Consider the following 19,584-nt stretch of genomic DNA (forward strand, 5'->3'; position numbering starts at 1 on the left):
AAAAGAATTTCATAACACTAGACATTTAACCTGATCAAAGAAAGCATTTAACCTGATCGATGTTACGAACGCGCCCCTAGAGTCAGCGGTGCATGAAAACGTGGCTTTTACGGCAGAGTCGCACGGTCCGTACTTACCATGATTTTTTGGCGGAAATATTGCAACGATTGGTAAATACTGCTTGTAATGTTTAAGTAAAACGAATAGTGGGGGAACAAAATTGATAAAGTTGCATAGAAAGTGAATCCGTAGGATATGCATTGCCAAAAGCAGCAACAGTTGTTTTCCGTTAGTCCTTGCATCTAAGGCTTAGAAAAGTATTGTTGCCAATATAACAAATTGGTGTGTTGGTCGCCATATTAGATCAAAAATGGCGAATCTAAAATTTATATAATACCAAAATTCATTAAATTCAATTGAAATATTGGCATTACGGAAATATTGGCAAAATTAAAGATTGAAACATCCACACTGTTTTAAAAGGTAAGAAAATATATAATACAGAAACATTTGAGGGCAATGAAGGTGAAAGTGCAATACCAAAGCGTGATGCTTGCATGCGAAGCTACTGATCAGAAAACGTATGAAGCCATTGACACATGCAGCAACTACTACATGTTGCGATGCAAGAGAACATCAAACCGAGATTAGTATTACAAAAATGGAATCTGAACTTCCATGTATATTAAGCAGAACTGCCTCTAACACTCAAGAAAATGTATCTGTCTTAGCGGAAATCGTTCAACCAGAAGCTCACTGATGATGACACCCCAGTTAGAACCGTTGCGCTTTGTTCATTTCTACCTGCACCAGCTTCATATTGTGGTACGATTTGGACACCTACAATGAGATGTAAGTTAATTTCACAACATTTGGGCCAGCAGCACACTGTCAAAACATTTGATCAGGCTCTTTACTGTAAAGCAAATGAGTTGGTATGTCGAATAAAGGGGAAACCCGCGGCGTGATAGACTTGGTAGATTTCACATGATTCTGGTGTGTTTGTTAGCTTTAGGCTAACCATTAGATGGTTCAGGACTGGAAAACTGTTGGATTGAAAGTGGAATTTTCGCAGAAATCACATCATCAAACATAATGAAAGATGAAATATAACCATGCAATCAGAGCTCACAAACTTACCTTTGAAGCTATTTGGCATATATTGATTAATGAATTTGTGTATTGGTTGAACAATCCAGATGGGGGATGCGAATATGATGTACAGGAATACGCATTAAGAATGCAGATCTTTCAACAATGAAGATTATGAAAAGTCAGAAGCACAGTGAAGGAGTTAACATGTAATCTTCCAGCATTTGTAACAAGACTACAGGAATTTGCAGATGAGCATGCATATCAGTTAACTTTTAGATTTTTGTTGACCTACTTGGAAGCAGTGAATACACTTCTCAGCTTTATAAGAGCAGAACGTGAAGGAAACTGGCACAAGCACTTAGAAGCTTTCGAAAATATGCAGTCTTTGATTACTGCTTATAGCCATACAAACTACTGTAGATGGGGTCCAGTGTACCTTACATGCATACGAGATTTGCCACACTTTTTCGCTGAAGTTTATGCAGAATTCACAGATGGTCATTTTGGTATCAAAAGAAGCAAGCCACAGTTTGTAAATATAGAAACTGATCAAGCCATTGAACATGTCAACAAGCTTTGCAAGGTAACAGGTGGCATAATAAAAAATGCTCGGAATGAATCTGCCAGACAGCGATGGGAACTCAGTTACAATGAACTTGGACATCTGGCTGAAGAGGTAAATAAGCTCTTCAACATTGACATTCAAACACCATTCAGCCTCAAGGAACAACAGAAGAAACGACTAGAGAGGGACATCACTGATGTAGCAGTATTAAAAGAACAACTTGTGCGCTTTAAACTTTCGTGATATCAACAATGATTTGAGAGTGATATCGACAGGAGATGTAATCCGGGAAGATACTGCACATGACATTCTCAATGCTTTTGAAAATGGCAAATGGATTATTGACACTATCGTTAAGATGTCTACTTCCTGAATCTCAAATTATCTGTTTGAGACTATACAACAATCAAACCCAGAAACATTCAAAGACATAACGTCACAACGAAATAGGACAAACCTAATACATCTGGAGTCTGCCACAGAAGTTAATCAGCGACTAATTACATACATAGCACGATATCCAAATGTTGATGTTCGATTTCCCTTACAGCATGAGTTGTTTGAATATCCTCCGTCTCTGTTCACATTGGACTTTTCAGCTAACATTGGACATGAGGCTGCTTTATTTCAGCTTTTAACACAGGATACAGTAGCCACTGCAAACATTGATGATCTTCAGGGCTCAGCACTGATTACTGATGGTATGGCTTGTGTGCACAAGATTGGTAAACCAAAGAATGGTAAAACATTTGGACACCTTGCAGATTCTTTCACTGAACTTATATATATATATACTTTTTCAATTATTCAGCAACATACACTAGGATTGATCTTGTTTTTGATAGGTATGATTCTCCGTCTATTAAATTCCATACAAGATTTAGATCTGGAAACTCTTTACCCATTAGAAGGATTATTCAAGACAGAGGAACGCCACTTCCAGCATCATGGAGGCATTTTATGGCGCTACCGCAGAACAAAGAGAACCTTGTTTGTTTTCTCAATGAGGAACTTCTTAAACATTTTAAAAAAATATCAGAAAAGAAATTACTAATTGTTGGAGGCCTTCCATCTGGTAAAGCAGTACACTCTGCAGCCAAGGACATCCTGGACCTACATTTAGATCAAGAAAAAGAGACACAAGAATATTGTTGCATGTGAAACATGCATTAGATGAAGGGTTTACATGTCTTGTAGTCCTTCTTGTGTGGTATAATTCAGGCCCTCGCGTATTAATGAAGAGAAGCAACCCAAGTAGATCAACACCAATCCATAAAATTGTGTCTGATAAGCCCTCGGCATACGGTCCTCTCTGCTTTCATTTCATACCATTATAGGCTGTGATACAACCAGTCAAATAAGTAGACATGGGAAGAAGTTACCTTGGAAAGTATATGAGGACAACTATGAATTACTGACATCTGTGGGACTGGAAAACAAAGTTACTTCTAATGTATTCAAGAGAATTGCATATTTCGTTGTCCTCCTTTTTAACTCCAAACCAACTGTATCCGAAGTAAATGATCTTAGATTGAAGGTATTTCATCAGAAAAACTATTCAAAAACTGTCCCAACAGAGGATGCTTTACGCCAGCATGTCAAAGGAGCAAACTATCAAACGATCGTTTGGAAGAGAGCACTTCAGCAACATCAAAAGCAGATTGCGGCTAACAGACATCCTACGTACCAATTATAACAATGCTTCTACCAGTCCCTACAGAGCATTTGCGTATCACAAGCTGTAAATGCAAAACAAAATGTAAAACATTTTGTTCGTGTAAATATGCAAGACGTTCATGTTCTCAAGCATGTGACTTTTAGAATCATGTGTGCTATAATGATTATGCATCTCAAGGCAACTTATTAGACTCAGAAATTGAAGTAGATGCTGAAGAGTCGTACTGACTATATAGATGACACTGTGAGAATTCAGAAATGAAACTTTCTTTTCGTTTTACAATTACAGCTTTATAGTTAACTTACAGTCCATTTTCATGTAATGTATTCGATTGGTATTGTTTTTAATTTAAAGTATTAACAAGACACTAACATTAATACCTTTAAATAAGAACTTTAGTAAAGTGACCTAACAATCTTGACCTTAAATACAAAAAATGGCTTAAACAATGTGCGCAAATATTTTCATTTACTTGTGTGCATCCTGAGCTTTCATTTGTTACCCTAAATGACTACATTCTAATTATCTTGTATTACGCAATTTGCCATTATTTACGTCATCTTTAAACCAACATGGCGGCCACCGTACCAACTGCTGAGGCTGGCAACATTACTTTTCTAGTTCTTCATACCAATGTCTATCTAGATAAAATAGTTGCCAGTTTTGGCAATGAAAATCCTACAGGGTTACAAATTTCTACATTTTGTTACCCTACTAGAAAATTTTGTAAATAATAATAATCTCGTTTAATAAAAGATAAATAAATTTAAAATAATTCGAAAATACTCTAGTAGAGGGCAGTAGCTGACTGGCGAGAATCAGCCAATAGCGATATAGATGCGAGCCATGCAACTCTATATTGAAGGGCATGTATGTATGAACTGGAAACGCCTTAACTGGTAGAGTTTGTTGGAACAGACTTTTCAAATTGGGTCGTTGACGACAAGCCTGGACACATTTCATTTTGGGTCGTTGACGACAAGGTTGGACGACGACAAGCCTGGACACATTCCTGGGGTGTCCAAGCTTGTCGTGGTCGATCCCGACAAGCCTGGACACATCTCATTTTGGGTCGCTGACGACAAGGTTGGCCAACGACAAGCCTGGACACATTCCTGAAGGTGTCCAGGCTTGTCAGGATCGACCCCGAGATGCTTTGACATATCTCATTTTGGGTCGCTGACGACAAGGTTGGCCAACGACAAGCTTGGACACAAAAAGTGTCCAGGCTTGTCGTCGTCCAACCTTGGCGCGGTCCCAATTATAATCATCATCATCATCATAGCAGTAGCAGGAACGGGTTATAAGCCCCGCAGGAGTTGGTTAGGTTCTGTTCTCTTGTTCAAATTTTTCCGTATATTTTACATTACCAACTTCAAACTGCTGGCTAGGGTAGCGCGCGAACACTGAAACTATTGGGATCGGCGTAAATGCTGCCGGCTTTTCTTCTTTGGAAATTAGAAGTAACGATGAGGAAGAATAGTAGTAATGTAAATCGGGAGCAGTTAAAAACGATGAGGTAGCCTCAACTTGAAGAACGTTTTGTGATATTTGACGAAGGTCTATATAACTTGCTTTTGAGTTAAAGAAGGAAATCTCGAGTAAGTCATTGTGACACTCATAAGGAACTCTTCTCATACGAGCATTAGTAGTTTGTATAGTCTTACATGCAACGATTTTAACTAGCTAAAAGTTTAGATAAAAGGTTAAGTTACGCGGTAGGTAAGTGGTTAACATATTGAACTTCTGTTCGACGGGCCCGAGTGGCCAATCCCGGCCAAGCTGAAACTTTTTAAAATGTTTCAATTTCAATTTCAATACATACTCAGTGTGACGAGAAAGATCTCCTCCAGAAAGAAAAAGATGTTGGAATGAGGAGAACTGGAGAAGGTCTCTCAATAAAAGCAATCATTTACTAACTTATTTTCATCAGTTGTTCTAAATTTGATATTTTCAGCTCTTTTCAAGCATTTTCTGGTTCATGCGTGATCAGTATTTTTATTTCTCTAAACATACAATATATAAAGAAATAATACATTACATACACAGCAATATTAAGATAAATATATGGTGTTCTTTGGAAAACATGATCCGAACCATAGAGATTCATCTTAGAATGGAAAACTGTTTCGTTATTCACCTACTTTAAATTTTACCTGGATAAACACCTGGAACAGGGCTACCAACTGCTTTCAGTGCCGAGAAAAGTTACGTGTAAGTTGGTTGCATCTATCTAGGCGTTCTCACAACTGCAAAAGATCTGGACCCCAAATAATGGAATCAGAGCACTTAGAGGGCGACTTTTGTGGTTGGATGTACCTGTATTACTGAAGGTCAATAGTCAGACTAATTCCCGGTCACTTAGCAAACACGTAGGTTATTTTATTTCCTCTCTCTGAGCGCATGATTAATGGGATGTCAAAAACGGCAAGAACCTTTTTGGTTACCTTGTGATCTTTCCTATTTTTTAGTAGGAAAAGTATGACAATTTGAATTCTATCTGCAATTCAGATGACAGTTTTGTCCCACCACTACCCGTTCATTAATTATGTCCAGTTTTATCTTTGCCCATGTCATTGATTGAACAAATCCGCTAACCGCTTTCTTCCATTCCTAACCGTTCACTAATTATGCACTGTTTTACCTCTGCAGGTGTCATTGACTGAACAATATTGCTGACGATCGAGGGACGTGTGGAGATAATCTTGATGCTTGAAAATTGCAGCTCGTGTGTGGTAGTTGCAGAATTTAGTGTTTAATGTCCTACAACCCGACAGGGTGCCCATATTTCACAATGGTGTGACCAATCTTATAAACAGATCCTAGGAGACGGAACCTATGGGTGAAAAGGTCACAGTAGTTGTCCGAAAACTTCTACAGAAGAGGAAATCACTGTCGTTGCTCTCGAATCCTTAAGCAAAAGCCCCCAACACCCAGGAATATGGAGAGAGTCGAACAAGTGGTACTAATACAAAATCCAGCATTTGACAGGGAAACGCTGGATGCATTTTGTCGATGGCAACAAACTCAGGTATCTCTTTGAACGTGTTTTTTTCCCAATCTGGTGTACTATTACGTGAAAGGACAACTAAACAAACAAATCCATCACTACTAGAGTAGCAGCAATCCGCATTGGATTGAAACATCAGGGTTTGTCGGTGAAGAAGGAGTTCTAGTCTAGTGTGCTATTTTTGGGACGAAGATCATTGGCCTATCCTCATCTATAGCATGCTGAAAGCCAACCAATAACTGTGGCTGTTAGATGAAGAGATCCTGCAGTGAGATTTGCCAAAGATGACTCATACGCAATATTTTTCCAATAGGATGGAGCCTATCCTGATTATGGACGTTGTATGGAACTACCTGGATCAGCAGTTTTTGCGAGGTAGATTGGACGTCGGGGGCCAGTGAAATGGTCACCACGCTATACGAAACTCATACCCCTAAACTTGCAATATTTAAATCTATCTTAAAGTTATGATCTACTCCGTTAAGATCTAGAATTTACGGCATTCGGCAAAACGAATTAAATATGCTTGTGCTGTCGTGCATTCAGAGACATTACTAACTTGCATGAGGAGTGAAAGAGGCATGTAATACATACCAGTAATGCACTGAGTGGTTATTTCGAGCATATGTTACGAGGGGATCAACAAAAAACGAGCCATGAATATTGAAGGATTAGTAATAGAACCGGTCATCTGCATTGCGCTCTTGTGAAAAAAATGTATATAAATTAAGTCTCGCATGCCAACATTTCTATTTAAAAAAATGAAGTGATATTCAACATAATGGACTCCAACACGGCGGTCGTGGTGGTCACTTGTGTTTCTGATGTTGCCCCACACCTCAACCATTACACAGGCCTACAGAAAAAATTTTTTTCTTGGTGCCTAAAATTTTAGAGCTGATTTTAACTATGTGTGGGGCGCTGAATCCAATAATGTAAGCAGTTTGTTTCTATCAGCTCTACTTTGGTAGATACAGGCTACTGTACCAGTAGTGTTATTTACGTTACAATGTATGTGGAAGAAATATTACAATCCAAAATAAATATGTAAATTATAAATGATGTAACCACTATTTCTGCATGCTTCTTGCAATAGTATACAAAATAAGCAAAAGAAATACAAATATTCTCGTAATAACAAGTTTGAATATGATCTTATAAACTCTGCAACTCAAATAAATCCTACTGTGCTCTATAGAGATTTCTATTTGGAAGAACGGCGCTCTTTTCTCATTAGTGCTGCTATCTGTCGGTACTAAACGGAAACTAGTCATATAGTAGTTCCAGGAACGTCCACTAGATTGCATTGGTATTCTACTTGGCTAGTGGATCGTAGTTGTTGTCTTGCAGGTGGAGTGACATGTTGGAACATGTGAGTTTTGTTCTGAAATCATAACTTGTATCGCGTATACTAAGGCTTTATATTTAACATCCGTGTTAGTGGCCTGAACATAAAATGAGTTCAAGTCGAAGAAGTTGTGTTAACCATCCTGATGTGTTTTGCTACATATGTGGTGAGTACACATTTAAAGACAATAGAAAACATATCAGTGACTTTGTAAAAAAAAGCATATCATGCATATTTTGGTGTACGCCTAGGGGACCAAGATAAAACGTGGGCTCCACATATTGTGTGTAAAATGTGTACTGAACACTTGCGACAGTGGACAACTGGAAAAAGAAAAAGTCTTAAGTTTGGTGTTCCAATGGTTTGGAGGGAACCCACAAACCATGTTGATGACTGTTATTTCTGCCTGGTAAATGTTACGGGTATGAATAGAAATAACCGGAACAAGTGGGCATATCCTGATCTGCCTTCAGCAAGACGTCCAGTTGTTCATTCCGATGAAATACCAATCCCAACGTTTCACCACTTGCCAGAGCTTTGTGAGACTGAAAACGAACGTAGTGAACATTCTTGTGACATGGATGATGGAAGTGACAGTGATTATGAGGGAATGTCAACAATTCCTCAACAGTTTAATCAAGATGAGCTAAATGATCTAGTTAGGGACCTTAATCTTTCAAAAGAATCGTCTGAATTACTTGCTTCCAGATTGAAGGAGAAAAACGTACTAGAACAAGGAACTAAAATCACATTCTACCGAACAAGGGAAAAGGAGTTTTTACCATTTTTCACTGAAGACACAAATCTCGTATTCTGTCACGATGTTAGAGGTCTCCTAGAACACATGGGTCTTCCAGAATACAATCCAGATGATTGGCGCCTGTTTATTGATAGCTCCAAGCGAAGTTTAAAATGCGTCCTTCTACACAATGGCAATAAATATGGCTCAATTCCAATCGCTCATTCAACACGACTGAGAGAAGAATATGAAGCAATTGCTTTGGTTATGTAAAAAATTAAATATCAGGACCATCAGTGGGTGATTTGTGTGGATTTAAAGATGGTGAACTTTCTTCTTGGACAGCAAAGTGGCTACACAAAATACCCTTGTTTTCTATGTCTGTGGGATAGCAGAGACAAAGCAAACCATTGCTCAAAAAAAAAAGAGTGGCCGCAGAGAGACGACATGGTTGTTGGTAAGAAAAATATTATTAACATGCCTATTGTTGAGTGTGACAAAATCATTTTGCCACCTCTACATCTCAAGCTCGGTTTGATAAAGCAGTTTGTAAAGGCGCTAAATAAGGACGGGCCGTGCTTTGCTTACATGGGAAACAAGCTACCTCAGATCAGCACAGAAAAATTAAAAGCTGGAATATTTGATGGTCCCCAAATAAGACAACTCATGAAAGATCCGGCTTTCGTGGAGTCCATGAATGAGACTGAACGTAGAGCTTGGACCTCATTTGTAGAAGTTATCAAGAATTTCCTTGGCAATAATAAAGCTGATAACTATGTTGAGCTAGTGAACCAGATGCTTAATGCATTCCAAAAACTCGGATGTAATATGAGTATCAAATTCATTACCTGCACAGCCATTTGGACCGTTTCCCAGACAACGTAGGCAGTCTGAGTGAAGAACAAGGTGAAAGATTTCACCAAGATATTAAAACAATGGAGGACCGCTACCAAGGAAGATGGGATGCCCATATGATGGCAGATTACTGCTGGAACCTAAAAAGAGATTGTGCAAAGAAACATTCAAGGATGTCACGAAAACGAAGCTTCCGAAGTGTTGAATAGATCGTTTTGAACAAATTATTTGATTTTTTATTCATAAAAACTATTATAAAATGTAGTTACAGAGTTATTATGTACTTGATGTTTGTGTTTATATTGTTTTCATTATTTTCAAAGTGTTCCAAATAACAGATTTAAATGTCATAGTTTTCTTTTCACTTACAGTAAAACAGCACCTATGCAATTTTCAACGTTGTAGCAGGTCAGTCTTGCAATTCCTATATCCCAAAAACTAAAGCTGTTAGGGGAAAACTAACGCCATATTTGGATTCAGCGTCCCAATTCTACTTCAAATCAGCTAAGAAACACCCGGCACCAAAACCACTGTAAGCCAGTGTTATCAATGAATAAAGACACGATTTTTTGGTGACACGCGAAAACGCGAAATGAAAGTTTTGTCATTAATGTCAGTTTTGTATGAAAATGTTGTGTATTTAAAAAAATATCATTGTTCACTATTTGTTAGGCCAAATAACGCTCGCGATTAAACACGAAATTTTGTCGAATTAGCGAAATTTGGGACAAGTCTCGATATTCCACGAAATTTACGCAAAAATGACACGTTTTCGACGCTTTTACGATTTATTCATTACCATTATTTGGCAATTACTAGCAATGTGATGAATATTCCCATTTTTGAGAAAACAGACCACCATGAACTTTTGAAATTTTACATACAGTTACAAAATGAGCTTCAACCGTATCTACCGGTGAAGTGGATAGTGTGGAAGGAGTGTTGCGGGGTATGTTAGATGCGCATTCAGAATTCGCTGGAAAGTGTTTTCAACTAATGTACATACCAGTTTCGAAAGTTGATGTGGAGAGGGTTCTCTCTTCTTATAATGCTTACGTGTTATTTGCCTAAGTAAACTCTGAACACTAAAGTTATTATTTTTCTATTAACGTTCTCTGTGTGTGTGTGTGTGTTTTTTTTTAATGATATTTTTATTCAAAGAGGATGCTTAGTATTATTTTTTTAAATTATTGTTTAACATAGTCATGCATGAGCTCATGTCATGATTGATCAGGGTGTCCACACTCAAAGCGTTTTGAAATTCCCGGTTTTCCCGGCTCTACTAGATAAATTCCCGGTTATAACGGGCACTAAAAGACGAATATTTTGCGAAAGAGGCGGAAGGATTATTATTTAGTTCCCACCCGAACAACATAAAATTATACTATCGAAAGAAATTATATTTTCTTACCTGTTTTCATTACTTCCCGATAAGTGCATTGATTTTTTCTTCCAGAAGAGCAGTTTCTTTTTTTTGCCTCAGCAATTACCTTTACCTTTTCAGCTTCCAACTCCAGTCTTTCTCGAGTCACACGTTTTCTCTCTCTTTCCATCTTTTCCCTTTCAATCAAATCCTTCGCCTTTTTCTTCAAATGTTCAGTATACCGAGCATGTGCATTTCTGGCCGCATATCTTGGTTGATTTTAATTGACTCCAATCCACCTAATGTACTCACACCATCATACACTTGTATCATGGCAATAAGGCTCTCCTGTTTGATTCTCAAAAATGCATTCGGAATTTACAGAAAATATTCTCTCTACTGATGCATTTCCATGTGACAGTATCAAAATACATTGTATAAAATCATTGAGTTCTTGTACACTGTTCTCACTGAATACGCTAAGAAGTTCAACATAAAATGCATCCAGACGCTTCTCCTTTCTTTTAAACGTTTTGTACTGATGAATAGATTCAGGTGACGAAAATACCTTCCAATATTGTTCCATAATTTTATCTGCTTTGCTTCCGTAAACCATTGTTTAGCTACTATCTCCCCAAAGATAATGTCAAGCGCTTCTCCGCTAGTGTCAGGTTGTGACCAATAAGCACAGGGTCGAGACACGAAATAGCTCGAGTAAGTTTGTATTTCAATGGTGACCTATACATTATTTTACTAATCATCGCTGCGATAGCTTCTCTGAACGTTCGTCACAGTGTTAGCTTGTCTAGATCCGTTATTTCCTTGATTCCACACATAGCATCCCTAGTTGCAAAGCCTATGTCCACATCTCTAGCAGGAAGAAGATTGTTTGGATCTGATATATCTATTTTTTGAACAGATGCACCTGCTTTATTAAGAACATCACCCTTCACTATTTTTTCCATTAATCTTTGTACGAAAGAAGTGTGCTCTTCATGCAAAAAGGGTCCCATGGGTTGATCTGTTTGAAATTCGGTCAGAAATGGTTCCACCATTGAAGCAATAGTTGAGAAAAATGCTAATTTTGCTGCTAGCATTTTTGTCGTGCAAATTTTTTTTCTACAAGTGAGAACGTTGTCGAGTTAGGTATATATATATATATATATATATATATATATAAATGAGGCAACATTAATAAGGCTCGAGATGCAACGTCACTGTTTTCTACCCACCTAACAGCACAAAAACTTCTTTGGGAAAATAACAGGTTCAGTGTAATAAGTGTAGTCCGACCTTCGTGCTGGCGAGTCTTTGAATAAATAAGACAAAGCACGCACGTAAAAACCCCACTAAATCCCAATCTGTCTTCTGCATGTCGGTTTTGAACGCCCCACTAACTACATGAAGACCGCAACTACCAATGCTTAACAACACTGGACTTTCTGGCGTATGCTGTAGTTCAAGTTGCAAATCTGACAATAGTTTAAAATTGACACTTGGCCCATCCTGAATAAGTTTCACCTGAATAAGTTTTTTTAAAACGTCCGAAGATACCTTTTCACTGATACCTTTTAACACATCTGACGCTGTTGAGTATCCGAGAAAAACAAATGTAAACATCTTGTTGTAGCAAGAGATTTATTTGAATCCCAAAATCGTACATGTAAATCCATTTGTTGCCTCTGAGAAACTTTATTCAATGATTCGTCGAAACAGATCACAACGTAGGTACAATCTTTTAATAACCTCTGAAGTTCTCGCTCGAAATAGGGTGCTAATCCAAACACTACTGTGTACCCCACTTTAGTTCGATGCTATTGCATTTTTCTGCAATATCACTGTCAGAAAACATCAATTTAAATGTTGATGCACAACGCTCAGCTTCTTGGAGAAACATATGGTTCATCACAATTTGTAAACACCAAAGCACCTCAGCTTTAGTAACTGAATCTGCTAATAGGTAACGTTTAATAGTCGGTTAAGAAGTAGAATGAATACTGCCTGACTGACAAGAAAAAGATATGTCATTCTCAGACGAAGAAGCAGAAGTTGACGCTTGACAATGATCAGTGGATGAACTTTGCTTACTATTAGTGTTGGACGAGTTTTTATGACAATGATCGGTGGATGTACTTTGATGACTATTAGTTTTGGACGACTTCTTAAACGCAACATGAGTTAATCCATTCACAACGCAAATGAAAGTCCTCCAGCTGATTTTTCCACTGTATTAGGCAATAAAAATAATAAGAAAGCATAATAATATCTTGGCATATGTCGGCCTGATAGAGGCCAGAATTTCTTACCCCAAAAAGTTGCTTTTTTAAAAAAAAAAAAAATGCCTAATTTTGGTTAGATAAGGTCAGTTTCGGTTAGGTTGGGTTAGGTCAGGTCTGGTTAGGTTAGATTTGTTTCGTTATTTATGTTTGTATTTACTATCACAGTTTGTATAGATTGGCCCGCAAGAATTTGTGCAAGAAACTTCAATATTTCGCTTACATTAAAGTGGATTATTGCCGGGACCGGAGTGGCGATTGCTCATGAGACGCAATCCCACACTCGCTGTTTCATACATGTTCATGAACAAGTTATTTATTTTCTGTGGTGTGGAATCACTGTAACAAAAGCCTTTCTACTGTTATTCCATACTGTTAAGAGAATAATGACCATCAAGACGTAATATGCTCCCCTGTACTTATTGTGCTGATGTTACCACACGTGATTTTAAAAAAATGGACTAATGACTTTCTTACTGACTATTTTGTCTTTTTTAGTCACTTCGTGATGCAGAAGTAACTTTTGCCTAATCCAGAAAATTAATGCCCCCCTTTATTTTGGCATTCCGCGCCTGAAAACTGCTTTCGTTTTACATATTTGCTCACATCCTTACATTTGAAGTATTTTTAAAACCAGTTTTAAAGATACTCAATAAACTTATACGCCATCAATAAATGTTTTATGAGGACCAGTCCTACAATCTCCTGATGCCGCTTAAATGTCAGATAAGAACGGGATGATAAGTGATCACAATATTAATATATTATGTAAAATAAGAACTACTGCCGCAACATCTTGATGAAAGTTTTAAATTACTCAATAAAGTTGTATACCAATAAATATTCCCTTAGGGCAAGCCCTACAATTTCCTGAAGTCTCTTAATCATCAGATAAGATAATGGAATGATACCACTTACCACAGTACTAATGTGTTATTTTACGTAAAATAACTACCGCAGCAACATCTTGCTAACTTATCTGGTGGTTAAAGATATCAGGAGATTGTAGAACCAGGCCTATTACTAAACAAGCAATCCTAACTGCCAACTAGACAATCTCATTCGCGCCATTTACTATTCGCATCATTTTAAACAAAAATAATAATAAAGAATGTATCAAAGAAACAATTCGTACTACTTAAAAGTTGAATTATAGTTAAATAATTATCCATTTTTTCTTAAAAGACCGCACACATGATTGCTGACTACAACACAGCGCTCTTTCAGGTTTCAAACAATCCCCTTTGACTCTATTCTTTTTATTATTATTATTATTATTATTATTATTATTATTATTATTATTATTATTATTATTATTATTATTTAATACAAAACATGGTCGATAAGCGAACCACAACGTAGGATTCAAGCGAGCGCCTGTTTCACCGTTGCCACGTTCACTTGCGATTCACCATTGATGCTGAATTCGGACGCCCCAAACGGTGGATACCGACAGGATGACGCTGGAACCGACCCAACGAATCATGAATTCAGAAGAGCCCAGTGACTTATCGGTAGAAAACAATTGAGCTACGCCTTGCGTTTTTAACTTTCGGCCTTCTTCGGCTATTATCGTCGTGTTTCCCGGTTCTTTGCAGAAATTCATGGCTTATTCCCGGTTTTTTCTCGGTTCATGAAATTCCCGGCTATTTCCCGGTTTTTCCCGGTGAGTGGACACCCTGTTGATGAGTGGAAATTTAGGTGAAATAACAGGAAGGGTAACTAATTGTAATTGCCTAGGAAAATAGTGTTCTTACATTGAATTTTTATTCATCGATTTTATCCCGCTTTACGCATATTTTTGTAACGAAATTACGAATTTTTATTTACCACAAAATCGTGTCTCTATCAATGAGCAATGGTTGAGGACTGTCATCTGACTTTAGATCCACTTTATAACATTTTTTCTTGCCCTCTTTACTTTTGCTAGTAACTCGTATTTCTCTAACCTTTTCTCTCCCTCTCCCTTCCACTCCTGCCCTGGTGAAAGCGATCCCGGGTTAGATTCTCGGTGGGGACACTCGGACTTTTACACTTTTTCAGGCCAGCCATCCTGAGAGAGGTTTTCCTGTGTTTCCCTCATTCACACCAAGCAAATGCCGGGATGATACTTAACTAAATGGTCCTAGGTCGCTTCCTTTCTTGCTCTTCAATTCTCCAGATAGTGTGATCGCTGAGAGACATTATTCTGCATAAGTGGTGGACTAACATACCTTAGATGCCGAAAACTCAAAAATCTAATTCCTAATTCTTGTAACTCCTACGGTTATTGTTTTCTTCATGATCACCCTTGCTATGTCTTTGATCATGTAGATTTTTTCTATATGCAGGGCGCAAAATTTCCGGTCGCCAAGTCGTCATTGGCGACTAGAAATTCAGTGTTCAGCAGGAATGGTTTCTGTCTAAACTCACAGGGCTGCGTACTTTCTGTTTCGTACGAAAATAACAGTCACTGAGAAAGAGAGAACACGGAATGTGAAGTCTTCACAACGAGCATGGGAAGTAAAGTCTTCACAACGAACATGGGAAGTAAATTCTTCACAACGCACATGGGAAGTAAAGTCTTCACAACGAACATGGGACGTAGTCTTCACAACGTTGTAATTCGTCCCTCCTTTCCCACTTTCAATTGAAATGGTTTGCCTCCAATAGTTGTTTTCTTCATTGATGTTGAATCAAACACTGAAAAAGATTTATGGTGAAAACTACATTACGAGATTCTAAAATTTGTTTTCAATTGTCACATTTTGTGCAGTTTTACCTGTGAGTACGGCTTCATGTAAGAGAGGTTTCAGCAATCTCAATAGAGTTAAGACTTCCTACAGGAATTCACTGAAGACTGACACACTGGATGATTTGCTGACAATTTCCATCAATAACTCTTCACTTAAGGACTTTGATCCGAAAACTGCAATCGACAACTGGTACTTCAATGCAGAGACAGAGCGTTATACAAACGTGAAGTCTTAAGATATTTCTTAACACGTATAGCAATATTGATTATCCTGAATCTAATGGTCTGGTTTTGAAATTTTATGCCCTGATGTAATCTCTTTGTTTGTTAAACCAAAGGCCATGGGTGGGTGGGGAGGAGACCTCTCATAATTTTGTACGTGAGAAATATTGGCGACCACCATTTTTGGATTGGCGAGTGCGTCTGACTTTGAAATTTTGCGCCTGTATAAGTATGGGTTTAATTGAACATCTTAATATTATTTCTTCCTCTGCGAAATTTTGATGGCATTTTACAATGATACGTAATTGCGAGATTTTTTTTATGTACTCTTTATATATATATATATATTTTTTTTTTATAACATTGTCACAACGAAATTATCAGCTTGCCTTGTTTAGTACATGTAAGTCCATTTTTTGCTTTTGTGTGTACAGTGTTCTACTTTTATGTAGTTAATTATGATAGTGCTGCTGCAAATATTTTTTGGACAGCTGATGCTATTTCAGGACCAATACCATCACCTGGTATAAGTGTAACAGTTTTCACTTGACTGCTATATGGCCTTGCAAGAGTTATAGCAGAACCCTGAAACAAAAAGAAAAAATAAAGAACTACGAATTTTCAAAATAACAAATTTAATTAGAATCCTTCACACTAAAGGAGAAAGCTCTGTAATTGAGAGCCACACTCTCTATGAAGCATTTTTTATTACGTTTATTTAGCGCTTTTCACTTTTTCGTGTTTAATTTCCGCAGCCACCTGGACCGAAATATTATGTATTTGCTTGATTTTGTAGTAATTTTCTTGACATAATTGGTAGCCATAATCTTAGAATTTTGTTAGTAGTTTAACTCAAGAGATGAACACTACATTGACGAAACAAAATGAATAAATAAATACTTAACTAGTTCTTTTTCTCTCCCCGTTTTGTTTAAGAGGTATACATTTGATTACAAAAATTTAAGACTGTCTTCCAGAATCTAGGTCTTTACGAATTCTCTAAAGGTCTGCTTTCAGGAAGAGTCGTTTTCATGCATATTTGTCACGTGGTTACCTACAGAAAAATATAATAATTTTAGAGTCACAAATTTGATATATGATTTATATTTAAAATCTAGAACGGTTAAAAAACGAGAGAGGTGGAAGAAGGGATAGCATCATAACAATGATGACTAACCAACCATCTGTTTTATATGTTTTGTTTATTGTTTCACTGTCGAATTCGAGTAATCCCACAACAGGTCTTTGTCCTGTGACCTTCTTTGATCCAAAATCAGGGATCAATGGATCAAAAGCACACCGCAATCAGCAAGAATACTTCAATTTTTTTTTTTTTTTGAACATGTGACTCGTCCTATCCAATCTTCGCATGGGAAGTAAAGAGAAAAAATGACCTTTTCTCCAATAGATTGAACGTCTCAAGAAACAAAATAAAATCACATTTACTTGCGTCACCGTATTGCAATTTTACGACGCAGTAAAGTTACCTTATCCTGGAATATAACAAAACACCAACATTTCAAGCACCGACACACATTCTGCTGCGCATACGGAGATATCCTTATTTCTTCAAGTCGGAATCTTAAAACAAAGAACAATCATTTTTTCAGCGAAGCATCTAAACATTTTGTAATTTATTTTCTATTATATCGTAACATACACCCCGAATTTTAAAATTAGTTTGTAAGAAATTTTCTATAATCTTCAATTTTGAAAAATATAAATGAAAATAAACTAAAGAAGACATATTGGAATGAAGTAACACAGAAAAATCAAGCTTTATTTTTTTGCTTTTCTCTCCTCTCATTCTGTCTTAATTTAATTAATTACTTTTTTTTTTCTAATCGAAATTTTCAACAGTGAGCATCAAGCTAAATTCAACAATTCAAACTTTGCTTGGAAACAAACTCATAGCAAGACAAACTTTGCTTAATTAATAAATTCAACGTTATTTAAAGTTCCACCATCGATAAGAAATACAAAGTTCACCTTTGGCGTCCATACGCTATGCAAATTAATGACGCTGAACAAAATATCGAAGAAAAGTGTGTGTAATTATCCATTAATTCTAAAAAAACTCTGTACACTCAGAACCGAACACAGAACCTTACACCAGGTTAAGATTCTTCAACCATGTCATTTTGTGAATAATACTAATAATAAATCTGGAGTATCAATAGAGAATCGAATTCTTGATAGGAGGTTCTCAACCTATCTAAATCTTAAGCTGATTTCTCACGGAATATTACGAGAGATAGACACAAACATGAATTGAAAAGAATAGGAAACTGATAATGTAAGTGATAAAGTTTTTAATTTTTCAATGAAAAACTCAGCAGGAGATTACTTTTGTTCTTGAGTAAGAAGGATGTAATCCGCCTTAGATTGAAGGGAGAGGAGAAACTACACTACATGATATATATATATCTATATATATAAAAGAGAACGTACAAATCCTTTGTTAGCTCATCACGCTAATACGGCTGAACCAATTTCTTTCATTTTTGGGGGGTTATTAAGATTTGGACCCTAGATGGTTTTTATCATATCACTTTAATTTTCAATTACCAGTGTCTTGAGATAATTGACCATTCAAGTGTCCATAACGTACAAATCCTTTGTTAGCTCATCATAGCTAAATCTAACCGTATTTATATGCAACCCACATGACCGTGTCACTCGGCGGGTTAACATAAATGACAGGCGATATAATGTTAACATTTACTCCAATCTTCTATGGTTTTTATCATATCACTTGAAAGCGAAAAAGTAAAAATTATCTAAGTAACAAAGTTTATTGCGTTCCGGGGTGACCCCAGCGAAGCGGGGTGAACGCTGCTAGTATATATATATATATATATATATATATATATATATATATATATATATATATATATATATATATATATATATATATATATATATATATATATATGTGTGTGTGTGTGTGTGTGTGTGTGTGTGTGTGTGTGTGCGTTGGTGAGCCCGACAATCTTTGTAGGTCGATCGGTCTACACAGGAGCACTGTGAGCAATTTTTGCAAAGCGAGCATTTTTTTAGTGGTTGCTCGAAATGAATTTACTTTTAACGCGAGCAGGACCCTTATAGGGGTCCCCCCACGAGTTCTTTTGACTCTGCTCGTTTAAACGGATACAGCCGGTTGTGTGTGTGTAAAGTATGTGTTCTGACTGAAAAATTTCGTTTCTCGATCGGTGTGTATTCCGATGCAGTGCCATCTACGTGTGTGTTCCAAGCAGGAATTAAAGCAATTCAAACTCCCTGTAACTGCGTTCACCATTGTTGCCAATCAAGTATTTGCTGAAATGTTAAAGAAAATTAGCAGCTATAGCAGAGGAATTATTCACAGTAAGAACTCGGATATGAATATTACGTAAAAATAACCCTATGCCTAAAATGTTTTTATTAGAACTGAGGAGAGGAAGAGGTGTATATATATATAAAAATCTATAGTATAAAATTGAAAGTGACTATGTTTGTGACTCTCAATCTCTTGAACCCGCCCGCCCGATCTCGATCAAATTTCCAACGTAGATGCGGTTCTGGCCTGGGAGTATTACTAGCTGTTTACTTTGACAGTAGAGCTTAGGGGAGGGGGAAGAAGGGGACATAGAAAAATAAATAAAACTTAATAACTCTTGAACCAAAAGACCGATCTTGATCAAATTTGCAATGTAGATG

The 19,584-nt window shown here is 37.0% G+C and overlaps 1 protein-coding gene across 1 annotated transcript in view; it reads right to left on the reverse strand.

Moving 5' to 3' along the window:
* Window positions 1-19,584, reverse strand: part of Idh3a (isocitrate dehydrogenase [NAD] subunit alpha, mitochondrial) — a 315,440-nt gene that overhangs the window by 218,698 nt on the left and 77,158 nt on the right. The window contains exon 2 of the mRNA XM_081733815.1: window positions 16,350-16,470. Coding sequence (XP_081589941.1) covers window positions 16,350-16,470 — 121 coding nt within the window. The remainder of the gene's footprint in view (window positions 1-16,349; window positions 16,471-19,584) is intronic.

Source organism: Thermobia domestica, chromosome 12 (genome assembly GCF_964235325.1).
Source record: "Thermobia domestica chromosome 12, izTheDome1.hap1.1, whole genome shotgun sequence".
NCBI lineage: Eukaryota > Metazoa > Arthropoda > Insecta > Zygentoma > Lepismatidae > Thermobia > Thermobia domestica.